Source organism: Urocitellus parryii, chromosome 15 (assembly GCF_045843805.1).
Source record: "Urocitellus parryii isolate mUroPar1 chromosome 15, mUroPar1.hap1, whole genome shotgun sequence".
NCBI classification, from domain to species: Eukaryota; Metazoa; Chordata; class Mammalia; order Rodentia; family Sciuridae; genus Urocitellus; species Urocitellus parryii.
Genome location: NC_135545.1, coordinates 26,863,971 through 26,889,364, shown reverse-complemented (window position 1 = coordinate 26,889,364; position 25,394 = coordinate 26,863,971). Strand labels below are relative to the sequence as shown.

Genomic DNA, 25,394 nt, shown 5'->3' with positions numbered 1-25,394 from the left:
AGGAGAACCAGCAACGGATCTCACCCTGGGGGCTTATGGACCAAGGGAGCCACGGGCCCAGGGTGGCCTTTAGCCAGGTGTAATGGTGCATTCCTGTAATTCAAGGTTATTGCTCAGGAGGCTGAGGCAGGAGGATCACAAGTTGGAGGCCGACCTGTGCAACTTAGCAAGACCCTGACTCAAAATAGAAGACAAAAAGGGCTGGGGGTGCCGCTCAGTGGTAGAGCACTTGCCTTGCATGTGTGAGGCCCTGAGTTCAATCCTCAGTACCACCAAAATAAAACCCCCAAAACAAAACAAAAAAACCCCGAAAAACAAAGAAACGAGAGACTTTCAGTGAGACAGAGGCCCACTGATGGGCCTCCTTGGGCCTGCCTTCAGGGGCTGAGGGCCAGCCGGTGGAGGACACGGAGCCTGCGTGGCCCAAGGTTGACAGACGGCCCAGGGATTCCCAGATTCCCATCCAGTCTGTGTGTGCTTCTAGATGGAGGAGGCGCCAAGCGGTTCTCAGGAGTGTTCTCCCCTCGAGGGCTTCTGCTGGCGCCACTGGCGGGGAGGTAGGGTTTAGGGAAGAGCCACCTGTCACAGGTGCCTGCTGCAGGAGAGGGGGTGTTTGCTGAGGGTGTTTGGCCTCGGGATCAGAACTGGGCCTGGGGCTTTGAGAAGGCCCGGGAAGGAGGTCTGCAGAGGGCGAAGGGAGGGTCCCGCAGTGGGAGGGACAGCGGAGGCCTCGTGGCCCAGGCCCCGGTGCTACAAACAAGCCCATGGAGACCCAGCGAGCCAGAGTGACCCGTCTGTGGACAACAGCTAGGAAGAAGGCGGCCTGAGTGGGGACAGGGCTGTGTGTCTGGCTGGGATGGGGCCTGTCCTGAAAGACCCTGCGGAGTGAGGTGCTCCTGACTAGGGATGGTGACACCCCACCCTCTCGGGGCCTTTTGGCCGAGCCAGGCCTCTAAACGAGGGTGCGGTAGGATGCCCTTCACCAGCCCTGCGTGTGGGCCCTGGTGGCTGCTGCCCAGCTCTGCCCCCGTCATCTCCGCTGGCCGGGCGTTGTGGGTGGTCTTGGGAGGGTGGGGGCCCTGGAGTCAGCTGGCCTGGCTGCTCGTCTCTCTGCTAGCGCCACGCTGTGATCTGGCCTCTCCGGGCCTCGGTCCTCCTCCATGAAGCCAGAGGGTAACAGTAATGGTAATTAATAGTGATAGCAATGCAGTAAAATAGAAGCAGTCATCTTGTCTATTTCCAGAGCCGCCGTCCCCCGGGTGGCACGGGGGGCCATTCGGGCTTCACTGGCATCTGCTCTGATGGGTCAGACGCCGTGACCGTTTCCCAGGCTGACCTCCGCCTTTTGGCGAGGCTGAGTGAGTCAAGGACTGGCCGGGCACGTAGGAGGCGCCACTTGTTGTCTTTCTCATTTGTGGTGACAGTCCTCACTTGCTGGGGACGAGGAGGTGCCAGGAACTTTGTATCTTGTTGACGCCTACGGCACATATTTCTTCAAGTGAGGACACGGAGGCAGAGGATGGTGAGGTCATTTGCCTTGAACTGCTGCCGTGGAAAGGCCCAGAGGAGACTGGACTCCAGGCAGGCCCTGTGGGGTGCCCAGCCTGTACCCTTGACCAGCCACAGTCTCCTGAGCAACTCGGGGAGCATCCTGGCTGCAGGAGGGGTGAGGCCGGCTGGGGCGGGGTCCCGGCTGGTCAGGCCTGGGCTCAGGTGCAGTGTGGCGGGGACCCTGACCCCCTCTCCTGGGGGCACCTGCATCATCCCTGCCCTTTCAGCCCCGCCCACCAGCTGGGCTCCCTGCTGGCCAGAGAGCTGCATCCGGTACATTCAAAGCCTGGATCTATCGGAGCCTCCTCTTCCCCAGTCTGCTCTGGATCTCGCGCCAAAGCACCACTTTGTGAAAGCCCCTACTGTGTGTGAGGGCTGCTCTCCTGGGCACCTGCTCTTGGATGGTCTCCGTAGCAACAGTCTTGGAGTCTGGCTGTGGCCTGTGCCTTGGCAAAGGGGGAACCCAGGCTCAGAAGGGTGAAGCCATGTAGCCAAGGATGCACAGCTGCACGTGGCCGCGCGGGGACCGAAACCTCATTTCCTGGAGCTTGCAGACCTTCCTTTCCTGCCCTCTAACCTCCTGAAAGAGGGGCTGAGCTGAAAATCCCATCTCTGCCAGCCCAGAGGCACAGGCAGATGGGCCATTTGCAGAAAGGAGCTAGACAAAGCGCAGGTACCTCCCCAGCCAAGGATCCTCTGGGGCCGCGCCCCCTGCCTGGGCACGCCTGGGGGCAGGGGCCCAGCTGTCTGTTCGCCCACCCCTTCCCTCCCCCGGGACTCACTCATGTCAGAGCAGACTCTGGGGGCTGTGCAGGGGCTTGGGGGCTGGCAGGCTGGGACCCTCGGGAGTGTATCCATAGCAACTAGCTCTCGGAGGACTGGGTTCCCGTGGGGCCGAGGCTGCTGTCGGCTGGAGCGTGAAGCGTTGAGGTTTCCACCTCCCCCTGTTCATGGGTAATAACAGCATCGCCCCCTCCCTTGAGGCCAGTGCAGGCAGACCCCGGCCCTGCCTCCGCTCAGCTGGCCCCAGGCCCTTTCTGGGTGAGGCGGCCTGAGTGCCCCCTTCCACCGTTTGACAGCCCGGTTAATGGACCTCCAGGTTTGGAGGATGAGCTTATGTCCAGGTCACATCAGTTTTCTGTCACCTAGACCATGACTGTCCAGGGAGGTCTGTGGCCCTGAGCCAAAAATGTCAGCTGAGACAGTGGACTCCAGAGGGAGCCTCCTGCCTTCCAGGCCCAGTTCCCCTCCTCGGCAGCCTGGGAGTCAGGAGGAGCCACGCACCTCTCCATCCCTGATGTGGAGCTTGAAAAGGGGCGGGGAGAATTCAGTATGAGCATTTCCCGCACGTAGTAGGTGCTCAGTGCATCTCAGTGAAACTCAGCAGCTCTGACAATCCCTTCCCTCCTTCCCTTTCTGACGGCCCAGCCAGCTCCCCCCTTCTATCCCTGCTGACCTTAGGGGGTTTTTCTTTCTGCTCGGAGGCTGCTCAGGGCCAGGCAGGGGAAACAGCTCCTGGCCAAAGGTCCTGGACCTCAGCTTTGGTGCTCCTAGGCTGGGCCCCAGGGAAGGGGAAGACAAGGAACTTTGAATATGAAGTTCTTCCTTTCATAATGATGTCTCCTAGCAGGAGCTGGAGGGATGAGGGGTGATCCCTGGGGCCTAGAGGCCCAGTAGATCTTGGGGTAAGGACTAGGGGTCAACCAAGTTCAGAGAGGTCAGTGTTGGTGACCCTGTGTGTGTGAGACAGGGTGCGTGCCTGGGTACGAGTGCACTTAGGTACCCTCATGATCTGTGTGTATTGGGTAGGTCTGGGCCACCCACCCGGTAGAAGCTGCTTGTGTACCTGTGGGTGAGTTTGGGAGTTTGGGGTTCCGGGTTCCAGTGCCAGAGCTGAAGACGGGTGTGTCTCTGGGAACACGCGTGGATGTGTGGACCTCTGCAACCTTCAGGGTGCATGAGGATGCCTGCAGTTCTCCAGGCACGACACACATCCCACAGGCGAGCCTGGGGTGCAGGGTGCAGGCTGCTGTCAGGGGGGTTGTGGGCATGTCTGTAAAGGCCGTGGCTGTTCATTTTGAGCATTTGAATGCACGTGTGGACGTCTGCGCATTTGTAAGTCCTTGTGTGGATGGAGGTTGGCCGTTTCTCTGGCTCCTCCCTTGGGAATCCTCTGGGGACAGTTTCTGTGCCAGGAAGGGCCCTGTTATCTGATAGGTCTCTTTCTGCCACCAAAGGGTGACCACGTGGTGCAGGGGCATTTAGCGGGAGACTCTCTTCCTGCCTGAGACCCTGCTGATTTATTTTCCAAGACCTGTGAGCCCATGCGTTCACCTGCCCCTAGAGGGACAGCTGGATGGCCCTGATCGTGGGTTGCTCCTCACACTGGTCTGGACCAACCATGGCTGGAGCCTCCAGAAGCTTCTGCCCAAGCAGATCCGTGGCAGGGAAGATGGTCTTCCTCCAGCTGCCCAGCTGGAGCCTCACACCCACCTTCATCTTACCCACCCCACAGGGGCTGGGCAGTCCTGGGCAGGCCTCCCTGGGCTTCCTTGGAAGGAGCACCTGCATTTTCCTTCCTTCCTTCCTTCTTTCGTCCAAGCATCAAGGGCTCTTACACTTGCAGGCAGAGAGGGTGGGGTGCGTGTGAGCAGGAAGGAAGGATCTTGATGGGTTTCATGGAGTTGAGCAGAGACAGGGGCTTGGGGGCTGTGTCTCCTCCACAGACCCCAGTCCCCGCAGTCCCCTAGGCTCTAACATCTCCTGTGCCTGTCAGGAGGCTGGACTCCTCAGCTCCGTCCTGTACCACCCTCAGATGCACCTCGGTCTTCCTGGGACCTTTCCAGGCCAAGTGCCTGCCTCTGGGCCCAGGCTGTGGCCTGTGCTGGGGACCCGCTGAGCCCCTTGTTCTCCTGAAACACTGGGGAAAGGCCCCTGGAGCCCAAGCAGGGACCGTGCCCTGGACACCAAAGCTCCCAGCACCAGTTTTTCCATTTTCTTAGCATCAGTAAAAACCCTAAGAACAGTTAAATGATCACTAGGCACGCACCCCGATGAGGTCCTGCGCTAAGGTGGTATGGGATCCAGGGTACGCAAGTCTCCTTTGGTTTTCTTTGTCTCTGCATATATTGTTCTGCAACTTGGCTTGTGTGTTCAACAAATCCTTCTTCAGCGTCCGTCTGTGCTGGCCGAGGAATCCCCAAGGTGGACAAACGCGTTCCTGGTCCCCTGGGAGCTCAGGGTGCGGTGGGGGAGCAGACAGTTCATTAGCCGTGACACACGGTGTACTGGTACCCGGCTGCTCTTAGCAAAAGCTGGAGGTCTGGGGAGGCCCTGGACTCGTTCTGGGTGAGAAGAGAAGGCTTCTTAAAAGAGGTGACGTTTGGGCTGAGCCTCAGGAATGGCGTGAGCATGTCCAGCAGTAGAGGCAGTGTAGACACTGGGCTGCAGGTACGGGGGTGCCCGTGTGGGAGCTGTGGCTGCAGAGCTCACTGGTGGCTCTTACGGGGCTCACAGTTTGATCCTTGGGCAAGAAATTGGAAGTTCTGGTCCTTTTTCCAGAGATAAGAGAGGCCCCATCATCCCAGGAGCCAAAGTGGTCTTCAACAAAACCTGGATATTTTGGGTCCTGATACAACTCCTCATATAGCCACAGTCTTTCCTCCAGATAGGCAGCACCACCTGTGTCCCCAAGAAGCAGGCTTCACAACTGAACAGGCTTGGTCATGGCAGGAAGCCTCATTCTTCATGAATTGTCAAGAAGTTCTGAGGAGCTGGAGGAGGCTGGGGGTGACTCAGGAGGCTGGGGCAGGGGATCTCAAGGTTCAGGCCAGCCTGGGGAATTCAGCAAGACCCTGTTTCAAAATAAAAAAATAAAAGTGGCTGGAGGTGTTGCTCAGTGATAGTGCCCCTGGGCTCAACCCCGAGGAGTGGTGGTGATGGTGTCCGGGGGTGGAAGTGTCTGATGATCTCGACTTTTCTGTCCCCACCACCAAAGGCAGCTGGTAATACTCTCCGTGTGTGGAGACCAGCTGTAGATCCCCTGGACCTCTGTGTGCTCCGGGCAGGTGAGGAATTCCTCAGCTGGCCTGGAGCGTCACAGCCCTCAGGAGCAGGGTCCCCTGCTCAGCCACATGGTTCTTAGGGTGGGAAAAGGCATTGGAAATTTCCTGGATGTGTAGAAAGTGGGTGGATGGGGGGGGGGTCCACCTGTATGTAGATGGATAAATGTGTAGGCAGAAGGTAGGTGAGCAGATGTACAGAGGCTGATGGATGGGTGACTGGGTCCTTGGGTGGGTGTGCAGGGAGATAAATGGGTGGGTACATGGAGTCTCCTGCCCGAGCGGGGTGGCCTCTCTCAGTGCTGGAAAGGTTGGCCTTGGGTTGTGGCAGTTCCCCGATGTAGCAGAGGAAGCTCCCTTGGAAGGGGTCCTGGGCTGCTTCCCCAGTCTCTGGAGGCTGGATTCCAGGGGAAATGGGAAGAGACTGGCCCTTCTGGGAAGTCCTGAGCCCGTCTGTCTGGGAACTTCTGCGTATGCCCCCTCCTGACTCTGACTCCTTTCTTCTGGGTTTCCAAACAGAAAAAGACATACCAGTGCATCAAGTGCCAGATGACCTTCGAGAACGAGAGAGAGATCCAGATCCACGTTGCCAACCACATGATCGGTAAGAGAGCATTTCCTCCCCGCGGCGCGGGCGCCACCCATCAGGGCTTGAAATTTGTGGTTCCAATCATCATTTCACCTGCTTTTAGGGCAAAGGACCGAGCCACTGCTGCTGTTTCCGAGACATTTCAAATGGGAGGAAAAATGTCAAAAGTGGGAGTGTTTTCTCCACCCGAGCCTTCTTGTCGCAGCTCCGCTCACATTACAATCAAACTTTTGACAATCTCTTCCATTTCCCAGCATAAATTTCCCTCCATTTCTGAAACGAAGTGCTTTCCAGTTGTCAAGCACTCAGGGGCAATTATGCCTCAATTTTGTGTGTCACGACATTGAATAGATTTAACCGCTCACACTTCCCCACTCGACGTGGTGAATTCCTCAGGCACGCTGTCAAAACAGGCTGCTTACAAAGTGGGGCTGGTACTTTCCCTTCTTCCTCTTCCAAGGGGATGTGGGCTTTGGAAAATCCAGTCTTTCTAGCAGGGGAGGTTTCAAAGGCCCACAGAGTTCTCCCGCTGGGTCTGAGGTATGGGGGGAGCTGTGTAGTCCTGCCGACTACACAGGTGGGTGGGTGTGGGTGCCCTGGGTGTTCTGGGTGTGGGTGCCCTGGGTGTTCTGGGTGTGTGAAGGACATGGGGGTTTGAAGAGCAGGGGCCAGCCCCCGGCTGAGGAGGGTCGGTGTGTTTGGCTTTAGGGCCTTTGAGAGCTTCTGGGATTCTGGTATCCAGGGTCTTTCGTGGATGTCTGATCACTGGTGTTAGTCAGCTTTTCATTGCTGTGACCAAAACACCTGGCGAGAAACAACTTGAGGAAGAAAAGTTTATTCTGAGCTCATGGTTTCAGAGGTTCTGCCAGGGTGGAGTGACTCCATCGCTCCTGGCCTAAGGTGTGGTGGAGGGTAACTGTTCACCTCTTGGTGGCCAAGAAGAGAGAGAGAGAGAGAGAGAGAGAGAGAACGAGAACGAACTAGGAGCAGTAACAAAATATAAAACCCCCAAGAAATGCCCCCTGTGACCCATTTCCTCTGTCCACACCCCGTCTGTCTGCCGTTCTCACTCAGTGATCCATTCAAATGGTTAACGTATCAAATGGGTTAATCCAGTGGTTATCTTAGAGCTCTCCAAATCTGAGCATTTCACCTCTGCAAGAACACAGGAGCTCTGGGGGGACACCTTGTATCAGCCTCTGCCTCTGAGACTCCTGTTGTCTGAGCAGTGAGCTTTCAGTCTCGTTTCAACAGTCACTTTTCCTCTTAGGCCATCTTTTCACTACAGCCTTCACCATAGTCATCGTACCCTTCTCTGTGTAGACTCCCAAACCTCCTGTGTGCCTACAGCCCAGGGAGTTCTCACCGTCTTTTCACACCTGGGTAGCCCACACCCAGATCAAGAAAGGAGACTCTTCCCAGCATCTCTTGGTCTCCTTAGGACCCTCCCTCATTAATGGCAGGCCATCACCGTCCTGGTGGCTGAGAGCATAGTTTGGTTTTCTACTCGGGGACCTGAGTATAAAAGTCATCCCCACAGCCTCTGCGGGCTGGTGTGGGGCACCTCTTGCTGTTCACACGACTGCCTCTAGTTGGCGCTCATGCCTCCTCAGTGCCGTGTCACACCATGGTGTGAACAGGCCACTGGGGTCGCTCTGCTGTTTCCAGCCCTGTGCTGCTGGGAACGTTCTCGTCATGCCTGTTAGTGAACATGCCTATGCTATTCGAATGGGAGTGTAGTCATCCATCGATCCCATCTATATCTAGTAGACGCATAGGAACGCAGGGGGAAGGCGGGCCGGGGATGGAGGTACTCACCTTCAGGAGACAGGTTCTCCAGCGGTTGCTCCCACCAGGGGGAAGAGTGTGGCTTGCCCTCCATATGTGCTGTCACCACACCGTCAAAGGAGCTGTTGTGCAAGGGACTTCTTTAGCGAGGGCGCTTGTGGAACGAGTGTGGGTCCCTGGTCCTGGCCCAGCCACAGCACTGCTGGCCGGCTCTCGGGGTCAGGTGACAGCATCTCAGCTCACCCCTCATCTGAACAGCCTCTTCCTGCAGCGACGTGGAGCCGGTCCCTGACATACTGATCCCCGGTCGTGTGTGTGTGCGCGCGTGTGTGTGTGTGTGTGTGTGTGTGTGGGTGGGTGGGTGGTGGGGCTCACCTGGTGGTGAGGGGAGAAGGAGAGCCCAGGAAGGCCAGGTGGGGCCCTGGGAGCTCGGCCTGACAGGGAGATTGGTGGCTTTTTAATTTCTTCTGTCTGAAAGCTCCCTGCTGGAGTGTCAGAAGGAAAGCTACCCTGCCAGTCACCGGCTGCTGAGAGCCCTTTCACGGGCGTGTCAGGGAGGTGAAGATGAAGATGTCTAAAAATGTTTGCCTTGGTGGCAGGTGGTAATGCGGCTCCTGTTTGTAAGCAGGACGGCCGAGAGCCTGGCTAATTGGACCACAGTGATTTCAAAGGTGCTTCCCCCCTCCCTGCCCTCTCCCACCTTCCTTTTGTGCAGACTCTGGAAGCCCGTGTCCTCGGGTGGAGGCGAAGGGGGCTGCTCTTCACTGAGTTGCTGCGGGAGCCTGAAGGGAGGGCTTGATGGACGGGCATTTGGGCCTTTGTGTGAGCTGAAGGCCGGGCTTCCACGGGAGGGAGTCGCATCGGGTGGCTGGACAGGGGCCCTCACCCACGCCCGCTCCATGTGCTGGCCCGCTTCCGGGCACACAGGGAAGCCGGAGGGCCTGGGGGTTGGCAGTGAGGAGTGGTTGGTCTCGGAGCCGGAGATTTCCGTCCAGAATGCCGGCCCTTGTGCGTGACGCTGACGCCCGTGAGCCAGACCCCTCCTCCTGCTGGCCCTTCCTCACTGCACCACCCCGATCGCATCATGAACAGAGGCACCTACTGCAGGCCAAGGGCTGTGCTGGCCTCTGTCAGCGACAGAGGTGGAGGGGGACAGAGGGCGGCAAGGTCCCTGCCCTTAGAGAAGGGGGCCACCAGCTGCTGTTTCCCAGCACCTTGCCGCGGTGCCAGTCTCCCGTCTTGTACCAGGAACCTGGGCTTACGGAGGTTAAGTGGCTGACCCAAGTTCTCAGAGCCAGCGAGCAGCAGGGGCAGGGGCCTGAGCCTGCAGGGCCAGAGAACCTGGGATTCCCCGGCAAAGAGGGGAGAGGGACGGGCATCTAGGTTGGACATGAGCGACATTGATTCTCAGTGACCTCTGAATCCAAAGAGGTCTGTTGGAAGGGCCAGGTGATGAGGGGTGGAGCAGGGCCGTCTCCAGCAGGACTGTGGCCCAGGAGGAGCACCCTGGAACCCAGGTGCTGTTTCTAGGTGGTGCAGGTGGTGCAGGCCCTTCTTAGGAGGACTGTGGGGTGAGCAAGGCTCAGAGGCAAGAGCAGGGCCGGTTCAGAAGTCGTAGCGTCTGACGAGTGATCCGTGCGGTGGCATCGTGATCAGTGAGGGGTTAGGGAGGCTGTTTGGGGCCAGGTCATAGAGGCCTTGGCTGCCGAGTGAAGGGGTCTCGGCTTGGACTTCTTCACCCTCTAGGCCAGGGTCCATCCCTGGAAGTCCTTGGCTGATGATGTCTTTGGCTTCTCTTGAAGAACCCGAGGAGGCGGCAGCCAGGGGTCAGCATCCCCAGAGGCACAGTGGGAACAGAGAGCCGTGCTCCCCGTGGGCCAGGCTCCCACACAGCCCCACCAGCGGCCATGGAGCTACAGAGGTCCGCTGAGCTCATTTGTGTCCTTAGCCTGTCCCTGGGGTCTCCTGAGTGTGTCGCCTTGAGCTGCAACACTAGGGAGCCCTGGAGGGTTTTGGAGCAGTGTGGCCTGGACTCAGCCAGATGCTTTAGGAAGGTCCATCTGGCTGCAGGGGACAGATGGGAAGAGCACCCAGGCCTGCCTCATCTCATGCAGGGTTGAGGGAGGGGCAGGGTGGGGGCGCTGATGGGATGACACCTGACTGCTGCCGTGTGCCTGGGGGTTGGAAGGGGAGGCGGACACTGGACTGTGTGGAAGGGAGGTGCACACGGAGGCCTGATGTGTGGCTGACTCTGCTGGGGCCATGTCTCTGTGGACAGCTTCTCCTGCTAACCGACTGGAGCCCAGAGAGGCTGCCCTGGAGCTGGACGGGGTGACAGTTCCCCTTAGCAGTGCCGAGGGGACTGATGGGGTGGAAGCGGCACTGTGCAGCTGGGTGGCCTTCTCATAAACTCGGGGCCCTCGGGGGTCTAAGGCAGGCCTCCTCAAGGGCTGTGTCTGCTGGAGACCTCCCCTGGGGCTGGTAAACTGGCCTTTTTATGGGGGGGGGGGCTGTGTAACTCTGCAGCCTGGAGACCCGGGGAGCTGGGATGGCTCAGGGCCGGTCTCCTTGGAAACACTTTCCCAGCACCCCTCTAGCTGCTGCTGCTGGGGAGGGAGCCATTTGGATCTGAGAGAAAAGCAAGGGTCTTTGGAAATCTCAGCTCTGGGGTTGCCTTTGAAATCCCCCCCTCCCCAAAGAGAATGAGGCCCCTTCCCCGGGCCTCCCTTGGCTTTTGAGATGGTTTCAGACACCTCCCTCCATCCAGGCACATCCCAAACTTGGACCCGCCCAGAGCTCTGTTCTGTGGCCTCCTGCTGGGGCGACCTGGCTCGTCCAGCCTCCCTGCCTCGTCCAGCCTCCCTGCCTCCACCTAAGACTCTGGGAGGATGCCCCCCTCTGGGCTCTGCAGGAGGCCCCTGCCTGGGGAGAGCCTAAGGAGGCTGTGGGGGGCCCTGGCTCAGAGGCCGAGTGCTCCCCGGGGCTGGGGAGGGGAGCAGTGCGTGTCTTCCCACATGTGATGCCATGTATGCTTCAGGCCTCGTGTTGTCCCCGTAGGGCACCTGGGACCCCTGCTCAGGGACTCTGGGAGGCATGGCCTGCTTCTGGAGATCCGTAGTGGGTGGCCTCACCCAGGGTGTCCTGCCTCCTCCTCTTTGGGGATGGCTGGCTGCCTGGCTAGGGGTCTCAGAACTTGTCCTCGACGTGACAACTTTGCCGGGACCCAGGTTGGTCCCAGGGCCGTGACTCAGCCTGGGGGCCGGGGAGGCAGGACTGGGAAGCGGCCGTCCTCGGGGATCTCCACAGGATTTTTTGTCCTGGGACAGCGGTGGTGGACTCTGGTGGGCCGCCAGGCAGGAGCCAGGCCTGTCCCAATGGGGCATTAGTCACTCCAGAGGCCCTTCTTGGTCATGCTGGTCCCTGTCCCTGGGTGCCCCTCAAAGGCTGGACTTTTATGTCAGAGGCAAAAAATGGGGGGGGGGCGGGGGGAGGAAAGGGGAATTTGGAGGCTCAGCCTCTGGCCTCCTGCTTAGGCCTTAGAAATGCCCCAGTGCTGGCCTCTGGCCCACCTCCCTCCCGCCCCCAGCCTTCCCCTCATGCACCTGGAAGGAGTTGGGGGGTGTGTATGTGAGAGAGAGACAGACAGACAGACAGAGATGTGTTAGAGAGAAACAGAGATGTATAGAGACAGTTGAAGATGGAGACAGAGATACAGAGAGAGAGAGAGAGAGAGAGAGAGAGACAGAGACACAGAGAGATACAGGGTGAAGAAGAGACAGGGACTGACAGACAGACAGCGGGGAGCCATTCAGCTTCCTGCATCTTTGAGAAACCCTTTCCTGGAGACCCTCCCTTCTCACTGCAGCTGGGACCCCAGAAGACCCAGCATGTGAGAGGAGGGGCTGGCTGGCCCCGGGGGAAGGTCTGGGGTGCACATCAGCCTCTCCCCCTCACACCAGGGAGGTTCAGACCCTCTGAAACATGGGAAGGGAAGGGCAGGAGGAAAGGGGGGCAGGGGGCCCCGTCTCTCTGTCCCGAACACATGCTGCTGAGCGTGCCGAGTCGGGCTTTTGATTCCGGTGACACCCGACCCAAACACCTGTCTGACCTTGGTCTGTGATAAAAATGTCTCCTCCCCCTGGAGATCTGTTCAGTTCTGGGATTGTTCTGTCCGAATGGCAGGACTGTGTGGTCCGCCTTTAATCCACTGCTTTCCCCTCTCCCACTCCCTCTTCTCTCCCTTCCCCTCTCCCTCACCAAACTTCCAAACTGGGACAGAGTCACCCCCCCATCATCTTGCCAGGTGAAAGAGCTGGCCCAAAGGACTCAGTTTCCCCGGTTTTGAGTCCCATCGGTGCATTTGAGGAAGGTATTGATTGAGCACTTTGGGGCCATGGAGCATCTACCAGTTCTGAATTTTAGGCTCTCATTTTCCTGAATTCCTTTTCTGTGTGTGAGTCATTGTTAAGTGGGAGCAGGGGAGCCTCTGTAACTGGGGTTTTCCCTAATAGTAACCTCGTCGCTTCATGCTCTGTCAACGTGGTTAAAATCCTTCTGGGCTGTGAGGCCCCTCGTGCTAGCCCAGCTGGGGGGATGCTGACGCGCAAGCTCACCCTGATGCCATGAGTCTAAGATACGGGCGCTCGGAAGATAGGCACGGCCGTCACTCGATCTGGGCATGCTAGGAAAGCTTCCCGGAGGAAGTGGCACCTAATCGGGGTCTCAGAGCCAGCTGGGAGGGGAATTCCAGGCCGAGAAAGCAGTAGAGCCGGGTCCTGCAGAAGAGAGGCCCGGGGCCGTCAGGGAGACAGCAGGCCCTTCAGTGTCGCTACAAAACAAGGCGAGGGCCAAGATGGAGAGGCAGAGAGGGGAGAGGAGGTGGGCCGCTGCTCAGGAGGGTCTTGGGATGTTGGCGGAAAGACACCCAAGAGCTGAAAGAGGGGGATTGAGGGGGTTTGGAGGGGGGTGAGCTTGGGGGGACAGAGACAAGGTGACACCATTCTGGAGGAGGAGCTGTTGGGGCACTCGTCACCCCCAGTGGTGTCTGGCGAGGCTGACCATGTCCCAGGCCCTTCTTTCCACACCTACACGTGGGACCGAGCTTCACCCTCAGGACACCCCGGGAGAGAGGTTCTGTTATCACCCCCCCTGGGTTCGTGGGGAATTCATGTGACCCCCTCAGTCTGCGTAAGTTCCAGGGTGGAGGTTTGAGCACAGGCCACGGGACTCCAAACCCGCGCCCCGGAGCCCTGGACCCGCAGGTCAGCACCGCATGAGCGTGAGCCGTTGCCTGAGCTCCTGTGTCTGGCCCACGGTTGGATCCCGGGGGCAGGGAGCTCAGGAGAAAGGTCTGGGCTGGAGGAGTAGCTCCCGGGGCAGCAGGATGGACGGGGAGGGCATCCGGGAGAAGTGGGAGAGCGAGGAGCATGTGCCACCCGCGCGGAGGCAACACAGTGTGTCTAGAACAGCAGCTGGGCCACGCAGAGGCCCTGGGAGGGAGGCTGGGGTCAGGGGTCTGCCAGACCCAGTCACTGTGTCCTGCGCCTGAGCTGGGGGAGGAGGACCCGGCAGCATCCACTGGCCTCTCCAGGTTCCAGACTGGAGAGGGAGGGGGAGAAGTGGGAGCCCAGGGGCCTGGATGTCCCGGGAGGTCTCTGTGCTTTTAAGAGGGAGGGACCTGAGTGGGTTTGCAGGCTGAGGAGGGAGAGCCGGCAGGAAGGAACAGAGAAGGACTTTTGAGGGGGAGAGAGCCCGGAGCCCGCCTGCAGGCAGGGCCTGGCCCTGGTGCCATCTTGCTTGGACTGGCTTCTCCTCTGGCTCCCCCTTCCCGGGGCCTTGGTGGCCTCTGGGTTGAACTGACTTTGTTGGTGACCTCTGAGGTCATCCAGCTGCTCGGCAGAGGCTGATACACAAGCAGCTTCCCCTGTATTTTGCTTCCGGCCAAGATCTTCTGGAGCAGTGGAAGAAAGACATCAGGGTCCTGTGGCCAGTGGCGGCCCCAGAGATCGGTCTCCTCCGCCGCGAGCACCCAGGACACACCGGAGCCTCACACTAGGCTTCGGACGCCAGCCAGGTCTCCCTTCCCCGGGAGTCCCTGGGCCCCGTGGGGAGAAGGAGTCTCGGAGGCCCCGTGTGATCCCTGCTCATCGACCTGGGGAAGTGGAAACGGGAGACGGGAAGTAAGTCCCCAAAGACATGAGGCAGGATGGGAGCCCAAGTCACAGTAAGAATCCGGGGGACGAAGTCACCAGTCTGAGTTTCTCCTGTAGATTTTTATTAAGCACCAGCAGTTTGCCCAGTCTGATGTAGGTGTCAATATTAAGAAGAAAGGGAGACACGCAGGATGAGCTCTACGGTGAGACCCAGTGGTTCAGAGCTCAGGCCTGCAGTCACAGGCTGCTGGCTCCTGGCTGTGCCACTTCGTGACTCAGTATTTGAATACTTCAGCTCCTCACCTTTAAAACATCCTCCTCCTAATACTACAGGGCAGTTTAGGTAAGACTCTTTTCAGGTGGCAAAATCCAACTCACACTGGCTAAAGCATACAAGCATTTACCGTCGGTTCATGTAACAGAAAAATATGGGCAGACATTGGGTAGCAGGCTTCAGGCATGGCTGGATCCAGCGGCTCCAACGAAGTCATCATCCTCTCTTTCGCACTGCCTGACAGTAGAAGTTCTCAGTAAGTGGTAGATACCGATATTGTATTAGTGGCACTGGTTCCTGTGGCAAGGACTAATGAAAGTTAACAGTATGCATAATGGTGATGGTAACGGGCTCCTTAGGAGTGCTGAGCCGAAGTCCCAGATGCCATCTTTCTGCAGCTTTGAGGATGCCACGGAGGGCTTCCTGAAGGAGGCAGACTGGCCCTCTCCCGTCAAGCACCCAGAGGGGCTGGGCCTGCAGGAGAGACCCAGGAGTAGCTCCAATCAAATGGGTTTTTTATTTGTTCCCTGATTCACTCCATTTTTTTCTTTCTTGAGCACCGGGCCCTCGGGGTGCGGGACACTGAACATGGATGTCACAGCCAGCAATCCTTATGGTCCCGAGCTTAGGGCTGAGAGAGGTGCAGACAAGGCTGCAACAAGAAGAGAGATGAGAAAAATCCTGATTATGTCAAGTAGTGAAGGTGGTGGGAAGAAAATGAGGTGGCTCCATGTGTGGGAGCAGGGTGGAATCTGATGGCCAGCGCCGTCCCTCTGGAAAGTGACTTTCAGGCTGAGGACAGAGTCTGACCTGATGGCAGTGCAGATTTAGGTCCACTGCAGGGCTGTCCAAGACCTGGCACTAGAGCCGCCCCCTGCATTCCCTTCCCTGTAAGGAATGGTGAGACCAGATGGTGGTGCAAAGGCCCAGGGGCTGGCATGGGGTTAACTGGGTGATGCTCCTGGGCAGGCCTCCCTAGTCTGTTTGCCTGGCCCCTATCATGTGGCACTGCCAGCCTGGGCCATCTTGGTCTCCCCGGGCACCCCTCTGCCTGTCCCCTGGATCCTGTCTCCAAGTCCCTCTCTTGCTTCTCCCTGTCTCTGCACCAGACCCTTCCTGTCCCATCCTTCCCTCCTAAGTTTCCAGATTAGCAAGTGAGACTACAGGATGGCCAGTTAAATTTGAATTTCAAATAAGCCACCCGTTTTTGAGTATAAGTACAGCCAGCCTTCCACATCGGCCTGTTCTGCATGGATGAAACCCACCATGGGTTGAAAACATTCGGAGAAATATTTGTGTGTGTAATGAATAAGTAGACACATTTTTTCTTGTCATTGATCCCAAACAATACTGTAGAGCAACTATTTACATAGCATTGGTGTGGCATTAGGTATGATTACTAGAGGTGGGTTAAAATAGACAGAAGTACCTAGGTTCTGTGCAAACACTAGGCCATTTTTTTATAAGGGACGTTAGCATTTACACATTTGGGTATCCACAGGGGTCTTGGAACCAATCCCCTGTGGATTCTGAAGGAACAGCTACACTTCTACAATATTGTAAGGGACCCACGGAAAAATCATTTCTTGTTAGATGAAGTTTAAATTTAAGTGGCCATCCTGTGTGTACCTGCCACGCTGTGCCCTCCCACTGTCTCAGACCAGTTACCTTGGGAAGAGCAACGTGTCTCTTCCCCCTTCTTTCAAAGTGCTTTGTGGTCTCTTATTCACTCCTTTAAGATTTTTAGCTTAAAACAGAGGATATGAAAAATTGTTCTATAATTGCAATAAGAATTGTGATGAATTCCGCTGTCATGTATTTAAAAAATAAAACCAATTTTAAAAAAAGATGTTTAGCTTAAAGAAACTAAACTGTGCATGCCGGCGCATGTGGCTGCGAATGGACCCCAGGACCCCGCACGTGCATGGCGGATACTCTACCACAGAGCTACATCCCCAGCCCGAAAATGAACTTTTTATTTTGAATTAATTGTGGATTCACATGCAGATTCACAGCAGTCCTCTCTATACTTTACCCAGTTTCCCCCAACGGTGACATTTTGCAGAACTTAGAGCACAGTGTCACAACCAGGATATTGACATTGATTCCGTCAAGCGGCAGAATGTTTTCATCGCCACAGGAATCCCTCCCACGGCCCTGCTCTAGCCCTGGCCACTTCCCACCTGCCACCCACCCCTTCCTTACCAGAGGAAACCGCTGATCTCTTCTCCATTTCTACAGTGTCGTCATTTCCAGAATGTTACGTGAATGGGATTGTATATAACTTTCCATTATCTTTGGGATAAATACCCAGGAATGCATGGCTGGGACTGCAACACTTTCAAGTTTTTTTTTTTAAGAAACCAACACACTGTTTTCCAGAGTTCTGTCCTGTGTCCAGCGGCCTGGGAGAGATCAAGTTTCTCCACATCCTTGGCAGCATTTGTTTTGACCCTGTTTTTAGTTTTAGCCAGTCTGATAGGTGTGCGGTGATATCTCATTGTGGTTGTAATTTGCATTTCCCCGGTGACTAATGATGCTGAAACATCTTTTCATGGGCTTATTTACCATCTGTGCATCCTCCTTGATGAAAGGGTTCTTCATATCTTTTGTCCTTTTTTCTAATTGGATTGTTTACTTTTTTTACTGCTGAGTTTTGAGGGTTCTTCATATATTTTTTAGATACTGGTCCGTTGTCAGATTTGAGATTTCCAGATATTTTCCCAGTCTCTAACTTGTCATTTCATCTTAACAGGGAGCTTCTGCGGAGTGTCACTGATTTTCAGTTTTTAATTGTTATGAAGTCCAGTTTATCAGTTGTTCCTTTTAAGGGTTCTACCTTTGGAGCTGAATTTAAGAACTCTTTGCTAAACCCTATGTCCCAAAGGATTTTTCTCCTATTTTTTTTCCCTGAAAGTTTTATAGTTTTTATATTTCCTGTTTTCATCCGAGATGCATCTTGAGTAAATTTTTATTTAAGGTGTGAGACTGAGGTTGAGGGGTTTGAGGGTTTTTTTTTGCCTACAAATTTCCAGTTGCTCCTGAGTTGTCTGTTGAAAAGGCTCTGGGTCCTCCCCTGGATTGTTTTTGTATCTTTGTCAAGTTCCATTTTCTCTTTTTTTTTTTTTTTTGGTGGGTCTGTTGTTAGGCCCTATTGATTAAAGTGTCCATTCCTCTGTCCATATGACAGTATTGATTACTATAGTTCTAGAATAAATCACGGAATTGAGTAGCCTGATTCCTCCTATTTTATTCTTTTTTCAAAATTGTTTTAGCCATCTCACTTCCTTGATCTTTCCATGTAAATTTTAGAATAATATCTATTTCTACATAAGTTGTTGCTGTAATTTTGTTATGAACCGTGTCTATTAATTTGGGGGAGAACTGACGTCTTTACTCTGTAGAGCCTTCCAATTCATTCACTTGGTATCTCTCTCCATTTATTTAGATCTTTGATTTCTTTTATCATTATTTTTTTGGTTTTCAGCACAGAGACACTCTAAATATTTCATTGCATTTTTGTAGCAATTTAAATGGGATTAATTTTTTAATTAATTTTTTATTTATATATGATGAATGGGATTCAATTTTTAATTTTGGTGTCCATATGTTTAGTGCTACTATATAGAACCATGTTTTTAAAATTTTTTTTCATAGCTGTAGATGGACAGAATGCCTTTATTTTATTTGTTAATTTTTATGTGTTGCTGAGGATCAAACCCAATGCCTCAGGCATGCTAGGCAAGCGCTCTACCACTGAGCTACAGCCTCAGCCCTAGAAGCATGTTTTTAAAAATTATTTATATATATATTTTTAATTGTTGATGGACCTTTATTTTATTCATTTATTTATATTGGGTGTTGAGAATCGAACCCAGTGCCTCACACATGCTAGACAAGTGCTCTACCCCTGAGCCACAACCCCAGTCTCACGGTTGGTTTTTGAACGTGTATTTTTGTATCCTTAGACTTTGTTCAACTTCCTTAGCTGTATTGGTTGTGTGAGTGTGTAGATTCTGTGGGATTTTCTTCATGACAATCATATGATCTGTAAATAGGGACAGTCTTATAGATTCCTTTCCTACTGTATGTTCTTTATTTCCTTTTCTTGCCTTATTGCTCTGGCTAGCCCTTCTAGCACTGTGTTGAACAAGAGGAGTGAAAGTGGAAATCCATGTCTTGTTTCTGATCTTAGGGAGAAAGCATTTAGTCTGTTACAATTAATATCCACCATAGGTCTTTTGTAGATAATCTTTATCAAATTGAGGGACTTCCCTCTATTTCTATTTTTTTTTTGTCATAAAAAGGTGTTGGGTTTGATCAGTTTCTTTTCTTTCCTTACTGTATCTATTGTTGGAATTGTGTCATTTTTCCTCATGATTCTGTTCATGTGATGAATTACATTGATTGATTTTCAGTAGCCTTAGCATACACTATACTTGGTCATTTTTTTATATGTTGTTAATTATTTACATATTCTATTTGCTAATATTTTGTGAAGGATTTTGTGCCCACATTTATGACAGATATTGGTTTGCAGTTTTCTTCTGTCTCAGCAGTACTGGTTTTATCAAGTGAATTGGGAAGTGCTCCTTGCCCTTCTAGGGTCTGAAAGAAATCGTGTACAGTACGAGTCAATTCTTCTTTCAACCTTCAGTAGACTTATCTAGGGAAACAACCTGGGTTGGGAATTTCCTTTTAGACAATTTTAAATTATGGACAGTTCAGTTTCCTTACTGGTGATAGGGCATCAGATTATTTCATATTGTGTGAGTTTTGTAGTTTCTTTTCCAAGAAATTAGTTTTATCCAATTTGTCAAATTTATTGTATGTAGCATTCATCGTCTATTCCCTTATGATTCTTTTGATGGCTACAGAGTCTATCATGATAGTCTCAATTTTGCTGCTAATATTGGTACTTCTCTCTCTTTTCAGTTTTGTTAGAGACTTATCAATTTTATTGATTCTTTCAAATAACCAACTGTTTAATTGATTGTCATTTTTATTTCCTATTTTCAGTTTCATGATTTTTGATCTGATCTTTATTATTTCTTCCCTTCTTCTTGCTTTGCATTTATTTTGTGCATATTTGTCTAAATCTTTGAGATGGAAGTTTGTTGATTTGAGACATTTCTAAGCATCAAGTACTATAAATTCCCCTCTTAGCACTGATTAGCTGTGACCTATATTTTTTGAGGGGGAGGGTACCAGGGATTGAACTCAGGGGCACTCAATGACTGAGCCACATCCCCAGCCCTATTTTGTATTTTATTTAGAGACAGGGTCTCACTGAGTTGCTTAGCACCTCGCTATTGCTGAGGCTGACTTTGAACTCGTGATCCTCCTGCCTCAGCCTCCCAAGCTGCTGGGATTACAGGTGTGCACCACTGCATCTGCCCCCCCACCCATAAATTTTAATGTTATGGTTGTATTTTTATTCTACTCAATGTATTTAAATTTTTTTCTTGAGCTTCTTTTTTCTCTTTATTTATTTTTTCATTTGTTTATTTATTTATTTAATTTTTTTGTAGTTGTAGATGGGCAGAATGCCTTTATTTATTTTTATGTGGTGCTAAGGATTGAACCCAGTGCCTCACACATGCTAGGCAAGTGCTCTGCCACCGAGCTACAGCCCCAGCCCTTCTTTTTTGGCTTGTTATTATTTATAAGTATGATATTTGTTTTTCAAGTGTTTGGAGGTTTTCTCATTATCTTTCTATTATTAATTTCTGCTTTGATTCCATTGTGATTGGAAAAACTACTATGAATGAGTTTAGTCTTTTAAATGTGTTGACATTTGTTTTATGACCTGTGCCATGGCCTGTCTTAGTATACATTCTCTGAGCACTTGGAAAAAAATGTGCATTCTACTTTTGTTGGATGGAGTATTCTACAACTGTCTATTAGGTCCTATTAGTCAGTGGTATTATTGAATTCTTCTGTATCTTTTCTGATTTTCTGCCGTGTTCTAGCATTCATTGAGAGAGAAGTTCTGACACATTCTACTGTCTTTATGGATATATCAATTTCTCCTCTTAGTTCTATTGTCTTGGCCGTTTTGTTGTTTGGTGTCCACCATTTAAGTTTTTTGTATTACTGGGGATTGAACACAGGAAAACTCTACTATTAAGCTACATCTCCAGGTCTTTTGTTTTTGTTTTTTTTACATTTTATTTTAAGAAAGGTCTCACTAAGTTGTCCCAACCATTCCTTAACTTGCAATCCTCCTACCTCAGGTTCTGAGTAGCTGGGATTTTAGGCTCCTATTTTGAGATTTTCTTGGTAGATTAATTCCTTTATCATCATATAATGTTCTATCTGTCTCTGCTCATTACTGTTTTGTTCCAATGCCTACTTTATCCAATTAATGTAATCCTTCTACTTTCCTTTGACTAATGTGTATAAGATATTTGCTTGTTCATCCTTTGGCTTTCCATTTGTTATGTTTTAAGTGAGCTTCTTTGACAGCCAATGGATTTGTCACCCCCCCCCAAGTCTGCCAGTCTCTATCTTTGAATTAGTGTAATTAGGCCATTTACATGTAATACAATTAATAATGTGTTACTTCTGAAGTCTGCCATTTTTAATTGTTATCTGCTGGTTCTGTTTTTCATTTGTTTTCTTTTTTCCTGTCTTCCTGGGAGTTGCTGAACATGTTTAAGAATTTCATTTTGGGGATGTGGCTTGGTAGCAGAACGCTTGCCTAGTGTGGGTGAGACCAGGGTTTGACCCACAGCACTGAAAAAAAAAATTCACTTGGCTTATCTGTAGTGTTTTCATTTATTTTTCTTTTACAGGTTTTTAAATAGTTATTGTAGTTACTACATTCTATACACATAACTTATCAGCATCTAGGTCCAGTGCCATCACTTTACAGGTATAGTGCAGAAACCTTCATCCTCACCTGTTTATATTATAAAAATCTTAATTATTAGTCTCCATATATAGAGAGAATTATTTGATGCTAACATTTTGCTTTAACCATCATGTATAATTTAGAAATCTCGAGAAGGGAAATACTTTGCATTTACCATGTAGAGCTTTACCATCTTCTTCCTCCTAATGTTCCGTATTTCACTCTTTTATCATTTCCTTTCTGTCTGGAGAATTTCCTTTAACCATTCTTTTAAGATAGGTCTTCTGGTGACATCTGCAGTGTAGTTTTCCTTTATCTAAGCTTATCTTGATTTTTTTCTTCTCTCTCTCTCTCTAGCATGTCTTTAGTTTTTACTTTAAAAAAATAAGTGACAAAATTTGTGCATGTAGACTCTGAACTCCCCCATAACAGTGTATGAAGATGGTCTAATTGTGAAGCTACTCCATGGCATGAGTGACCGCCATCTTTGTACCTCAGGGAGAGTTGGAGTCCTTCCACCAATTTGACAAAATAATGCCAATAAACCTCCAGGACCCCAAGGCAACCTTTGCCATGGTGGTGAATGCATTTTTGGCACTGGGCTTACTCCGTGGTGGATTCAGTCCTGGTCTCCGAGGTTCCCCAGGTAGCTGCGGAGGATGAACAGTTTTCTTCTTCTCCCATCTTGGAAAGGTATCAAGAGACTCCCTTGCAGATATATGATTGGGAGATGAAAGAAGCCCCAGGGTTACTGTCTCCAAGCTCCTCGAGTTCTGTCTCCTAATGGACTTGTAACATTCATACAGCTGTCAACTCAGACCGTGACCTGGTCTCCCTTCTCCCCCTCAATCACCAAGAAACCCTTCCCCAACTCTCCCAGCACTGCCACCGACTCTCTCCCCTTCTGCAGAAGCTCTTCTCTTTTCCTTTATTTTTGAAGGATACATGTGCTAGATACAGGATTCTGGGTCGACAGTTCTTAACTCTCCACACTTGGGAATGATGTTCCATTTCCTTCTTGCCTCCATGGTTTACCATGAAGACATCTGCTGTCTTCCGTATTATGTTCTCACTGCAGACGAGGTGCCATTTTTGGCTAGTTGCTTTCAAAATTTCGAGCTTTTTCCTGTTTTATTTTCACAGATTTGATTATCATGTGTCTTGGTGTGGGTTTCTTTGGGTTTATTTCTTTTGTGGTCCACTTGGCTTCTTGAATAGTTTTATAACTCTTGCCAATTTGGAAAATTTTTATCTTTTTTTTTTTTTGGCATACTTTTTTTTCTCAGCTCTGCTTTAAGTATATCTTTCTGGGACTCAAGATCACATGAATTGTTATAACCCTACCAATCCCTAGGGCTCTGTTCATTTTTCCCCCCAGTCTGTCTGCTCTTTTGGTTCAGACTGAATTATCTTGATTGTTCTGTTTTTTATTTCACTGATGCTTTCCTTCTGCTGTTAAATCTATTCATTTGAGTTTTTCTGAGATTTTATTTTTCATTAAAAATTACATTTAGTGTTCTTTCTTTCTTCTATCTCTTTACCAAAGCTATTTCTTTGTTGAGACTTTGTATTGTTCTGTTGTTTGTTTCAGGGATGTTTGTAATTGTTTGTTGAAGCATTTTCATAATGGTTTCTTTTTTTAATTTTATTTTTTTATTAGCTACACATGACATTACAATGATCTTGGCAATTCATACATTTAAATCATTGGGGTATAATTTCTCATTTTTCTAATTGTACAGATTGCAGAATCACACTGGTCATAGAGTCACCTATATAATGGTTTCTTTAAATTCCTTGTCAGATAATGCTAACACCTCTGTCATTTCAATTTTATCATATACCCGATTGACCTTTTCCCATTCAATTTGTGATCTTCCTGGTTCTTGGTAAGACGGATGATTTGTGTGGGGGTGGGGGTGGGGGCGTGGTGGTCCTGGGGATGGAATCCAGGGCCTCATGCATGCAAAACATGTGCTCTAACACCAAGGGACACCCCCCAGCTCCAGGGGTGATTTTTTACTGAAGCCTTTATATTTCATATATTATCTAGTGAAATTATGGATAAAATTTAAACCTTTTCTTTTAGCCCATTTCCTGGGACACTGCTGGGTATAGGGAGAATTGCAGGGTGGTCTCCCCACTAGGACCCCACTGATCCCCCTCTGACTGGTCGGGTTGGGTGGGAGTGCCTCGTTCCTGCTCCCCATATCTGACCTCCTCTGACAGCGGGAGGGTGGGTAGGGGTGCTTCGCTTCTGCGGGGTGAACAGAAGTCTGGGCTCCCTGGGTGGTGTCTGCTGCCACCGTAGGAGGGGCCTTGTTACTGCTCGGCAGGTCTGAACATCTTGGCTCCCTCCTAGGGTCTCTCTGACAGTAATTTAGTGGAAGTGGGCAGAGTGGTGTTGGGTGCCTCATTAAGCACTGCCAGTGGGGAGTCTGTGTTCCCCATTCAGCCTTCGCTGGAATGAATGGCAGCGGGGCCCACAGTTTTACCCCGTGGAGCTCAGCTAGAGCAGAGCTGTTATAGTCTTTAAGTTTAATGTTTTCCAAAAAAGCCCTTTCCCAGTCTTTTGGTTAAAAGGAGGCGGCTTTAGTTGAGGCACTAATTTTTTTTTTTTTTTTTTTTTGTCGTCTTTGTTGATGTTTTTGAATCTCCAGCTCCTCCAGCTCCAAGTCTGAGACGTATGAGGCAAAAAAGAGAGCGAGGCTCCTGGCTGGTCTGCTTTCTTCTCTCCACCTTCCAGAATCTTCCTGTGTTTCTTCCCTATATATAATGTCTAGGGTTATTAGTTGTACTCAGCCAGAGGAAAATGGAAAATAATACACCCATGGGAATCATCTAGAAGCTAAATAGTCATCTAAGAGCCTCAGGGACGTCTGGACAAGTTCATTTTATTCCATAGCAACTTCGGTGTCACCTTCTGTGTCCCAGGTCTTGTTGGAGGAATGGAGCCAAGACCTGGGTCCAGGACCATTTCCAGGCCCCTTCTCTCCAACGGCTTCTTCTTCTCCTTCTTCTATATTTTGTGAGTGCAGGGGATCAAACCCAGGGCCTCCCGCGTGCTCTGTAAGCTCTCCACTACTGAACCAGATCCCAGCCCTCCCCACTGTCCTTTCTACGCACAGGTGGAGAATGGTCTGCTGTGAGGGCCTCTGACTCACCTGTCAGTGCAGCCCCAAACCCAGCCCCGCAGTTTTCAATATCAAAGTGGACACTCGTGGGACCTCGGCCTGCTCCTCGCATGGTCTTTTACTTCCTTCCCTCCGCGGATCCTTCTCACTCGGATTTTATCCTCCTAGGGGCTGATGAGGTAGATTAGCCTTAGTGACATGTCAGGTGGGTGAACTGCTAGGTTGAGCCAGGAGCTGGGCACATGTGGGCCATTGTTGGTAAGGGAGGGCCGAGACGCTGTGATCCTGTATGAGAGAGGTAGGGTGGCAGAATGAGCTGCTCCCTGGAGCTGGGGACCGGAGCTATCAGGAGAAGAGGCCAAGGTTTCACAGGGGATGCACCGTGTCGCCCAACTGGGCATCTGAGCCTCCTCCCTCATTCCTATGGGAGGGGCTCTCAGGAAGCTGTTGTGACATCGTAGCACTTGGAAAGATTTTGGAAAGTTGTGATGTTTCTGAGATTGGAGAGGCAAATAAAAACATGACAGATTGTTTTTGAAGCATCAAATGCAAATTGTCAACACGAACATATTTCCGGACTTAACAGTTGAACGTGTGAATTAATTATGGGCCTATTAAGCAGCAGAATTATTCTTAATTTCAGATGACTGCAACAGCCCTGCTGCCCAACCCTTTTACTCCGGGAAGAGGATTCCATGGGCTGCTCTTTTACTTTTTGTTTTTGGGGGGAGGGGCGTGGGGCTGGTAGAAAGGCAAGAAACTAGCACAAACTTGGCTTCCAGAAATCATTTTGATTTTATTAATGTGTCCCCAGCTTCTTGGTTAGGATTAGATTCCCTCAAACTTGCCCACTGACTGAGGCAAGAGAATTGCAAGTTCAAGGTCAGCTTGGGCAATTTAGGAAGACTCTGTGTCATTTTTTATTTAAAAAATAAAAAGGACTGGGGATGTAGCTCAGTGGTAGAGCGCCCGGGGTTCAATCCCCAATA

General features: G+C 51.3%; 1 protein-coding gene across 2 annotated transcripts in view; it reads left to right on the top strand.

Annotated features, from left to right (window-relative positions):
- The window catches only part of Znf423 (zinc finger protein 423), a 318,905-nt gene that overhangs the window by 192,972 nt on the left and 100,539 nt on the right, over positions 1-25,394 (top strand). For both annotated transcript variants that reach the window (XM_077793144.1, XM_026410221.2), the window contains one exon: positions 6,132-6,216. In XM_077793144.1, the coding sequence (XP_077649270.1) occupies positions 6,132-6,216 (85 nt within the window). The remainder of the gene's footprint in view (positions 1-6,131; positions 6,217-25,394) is intronic.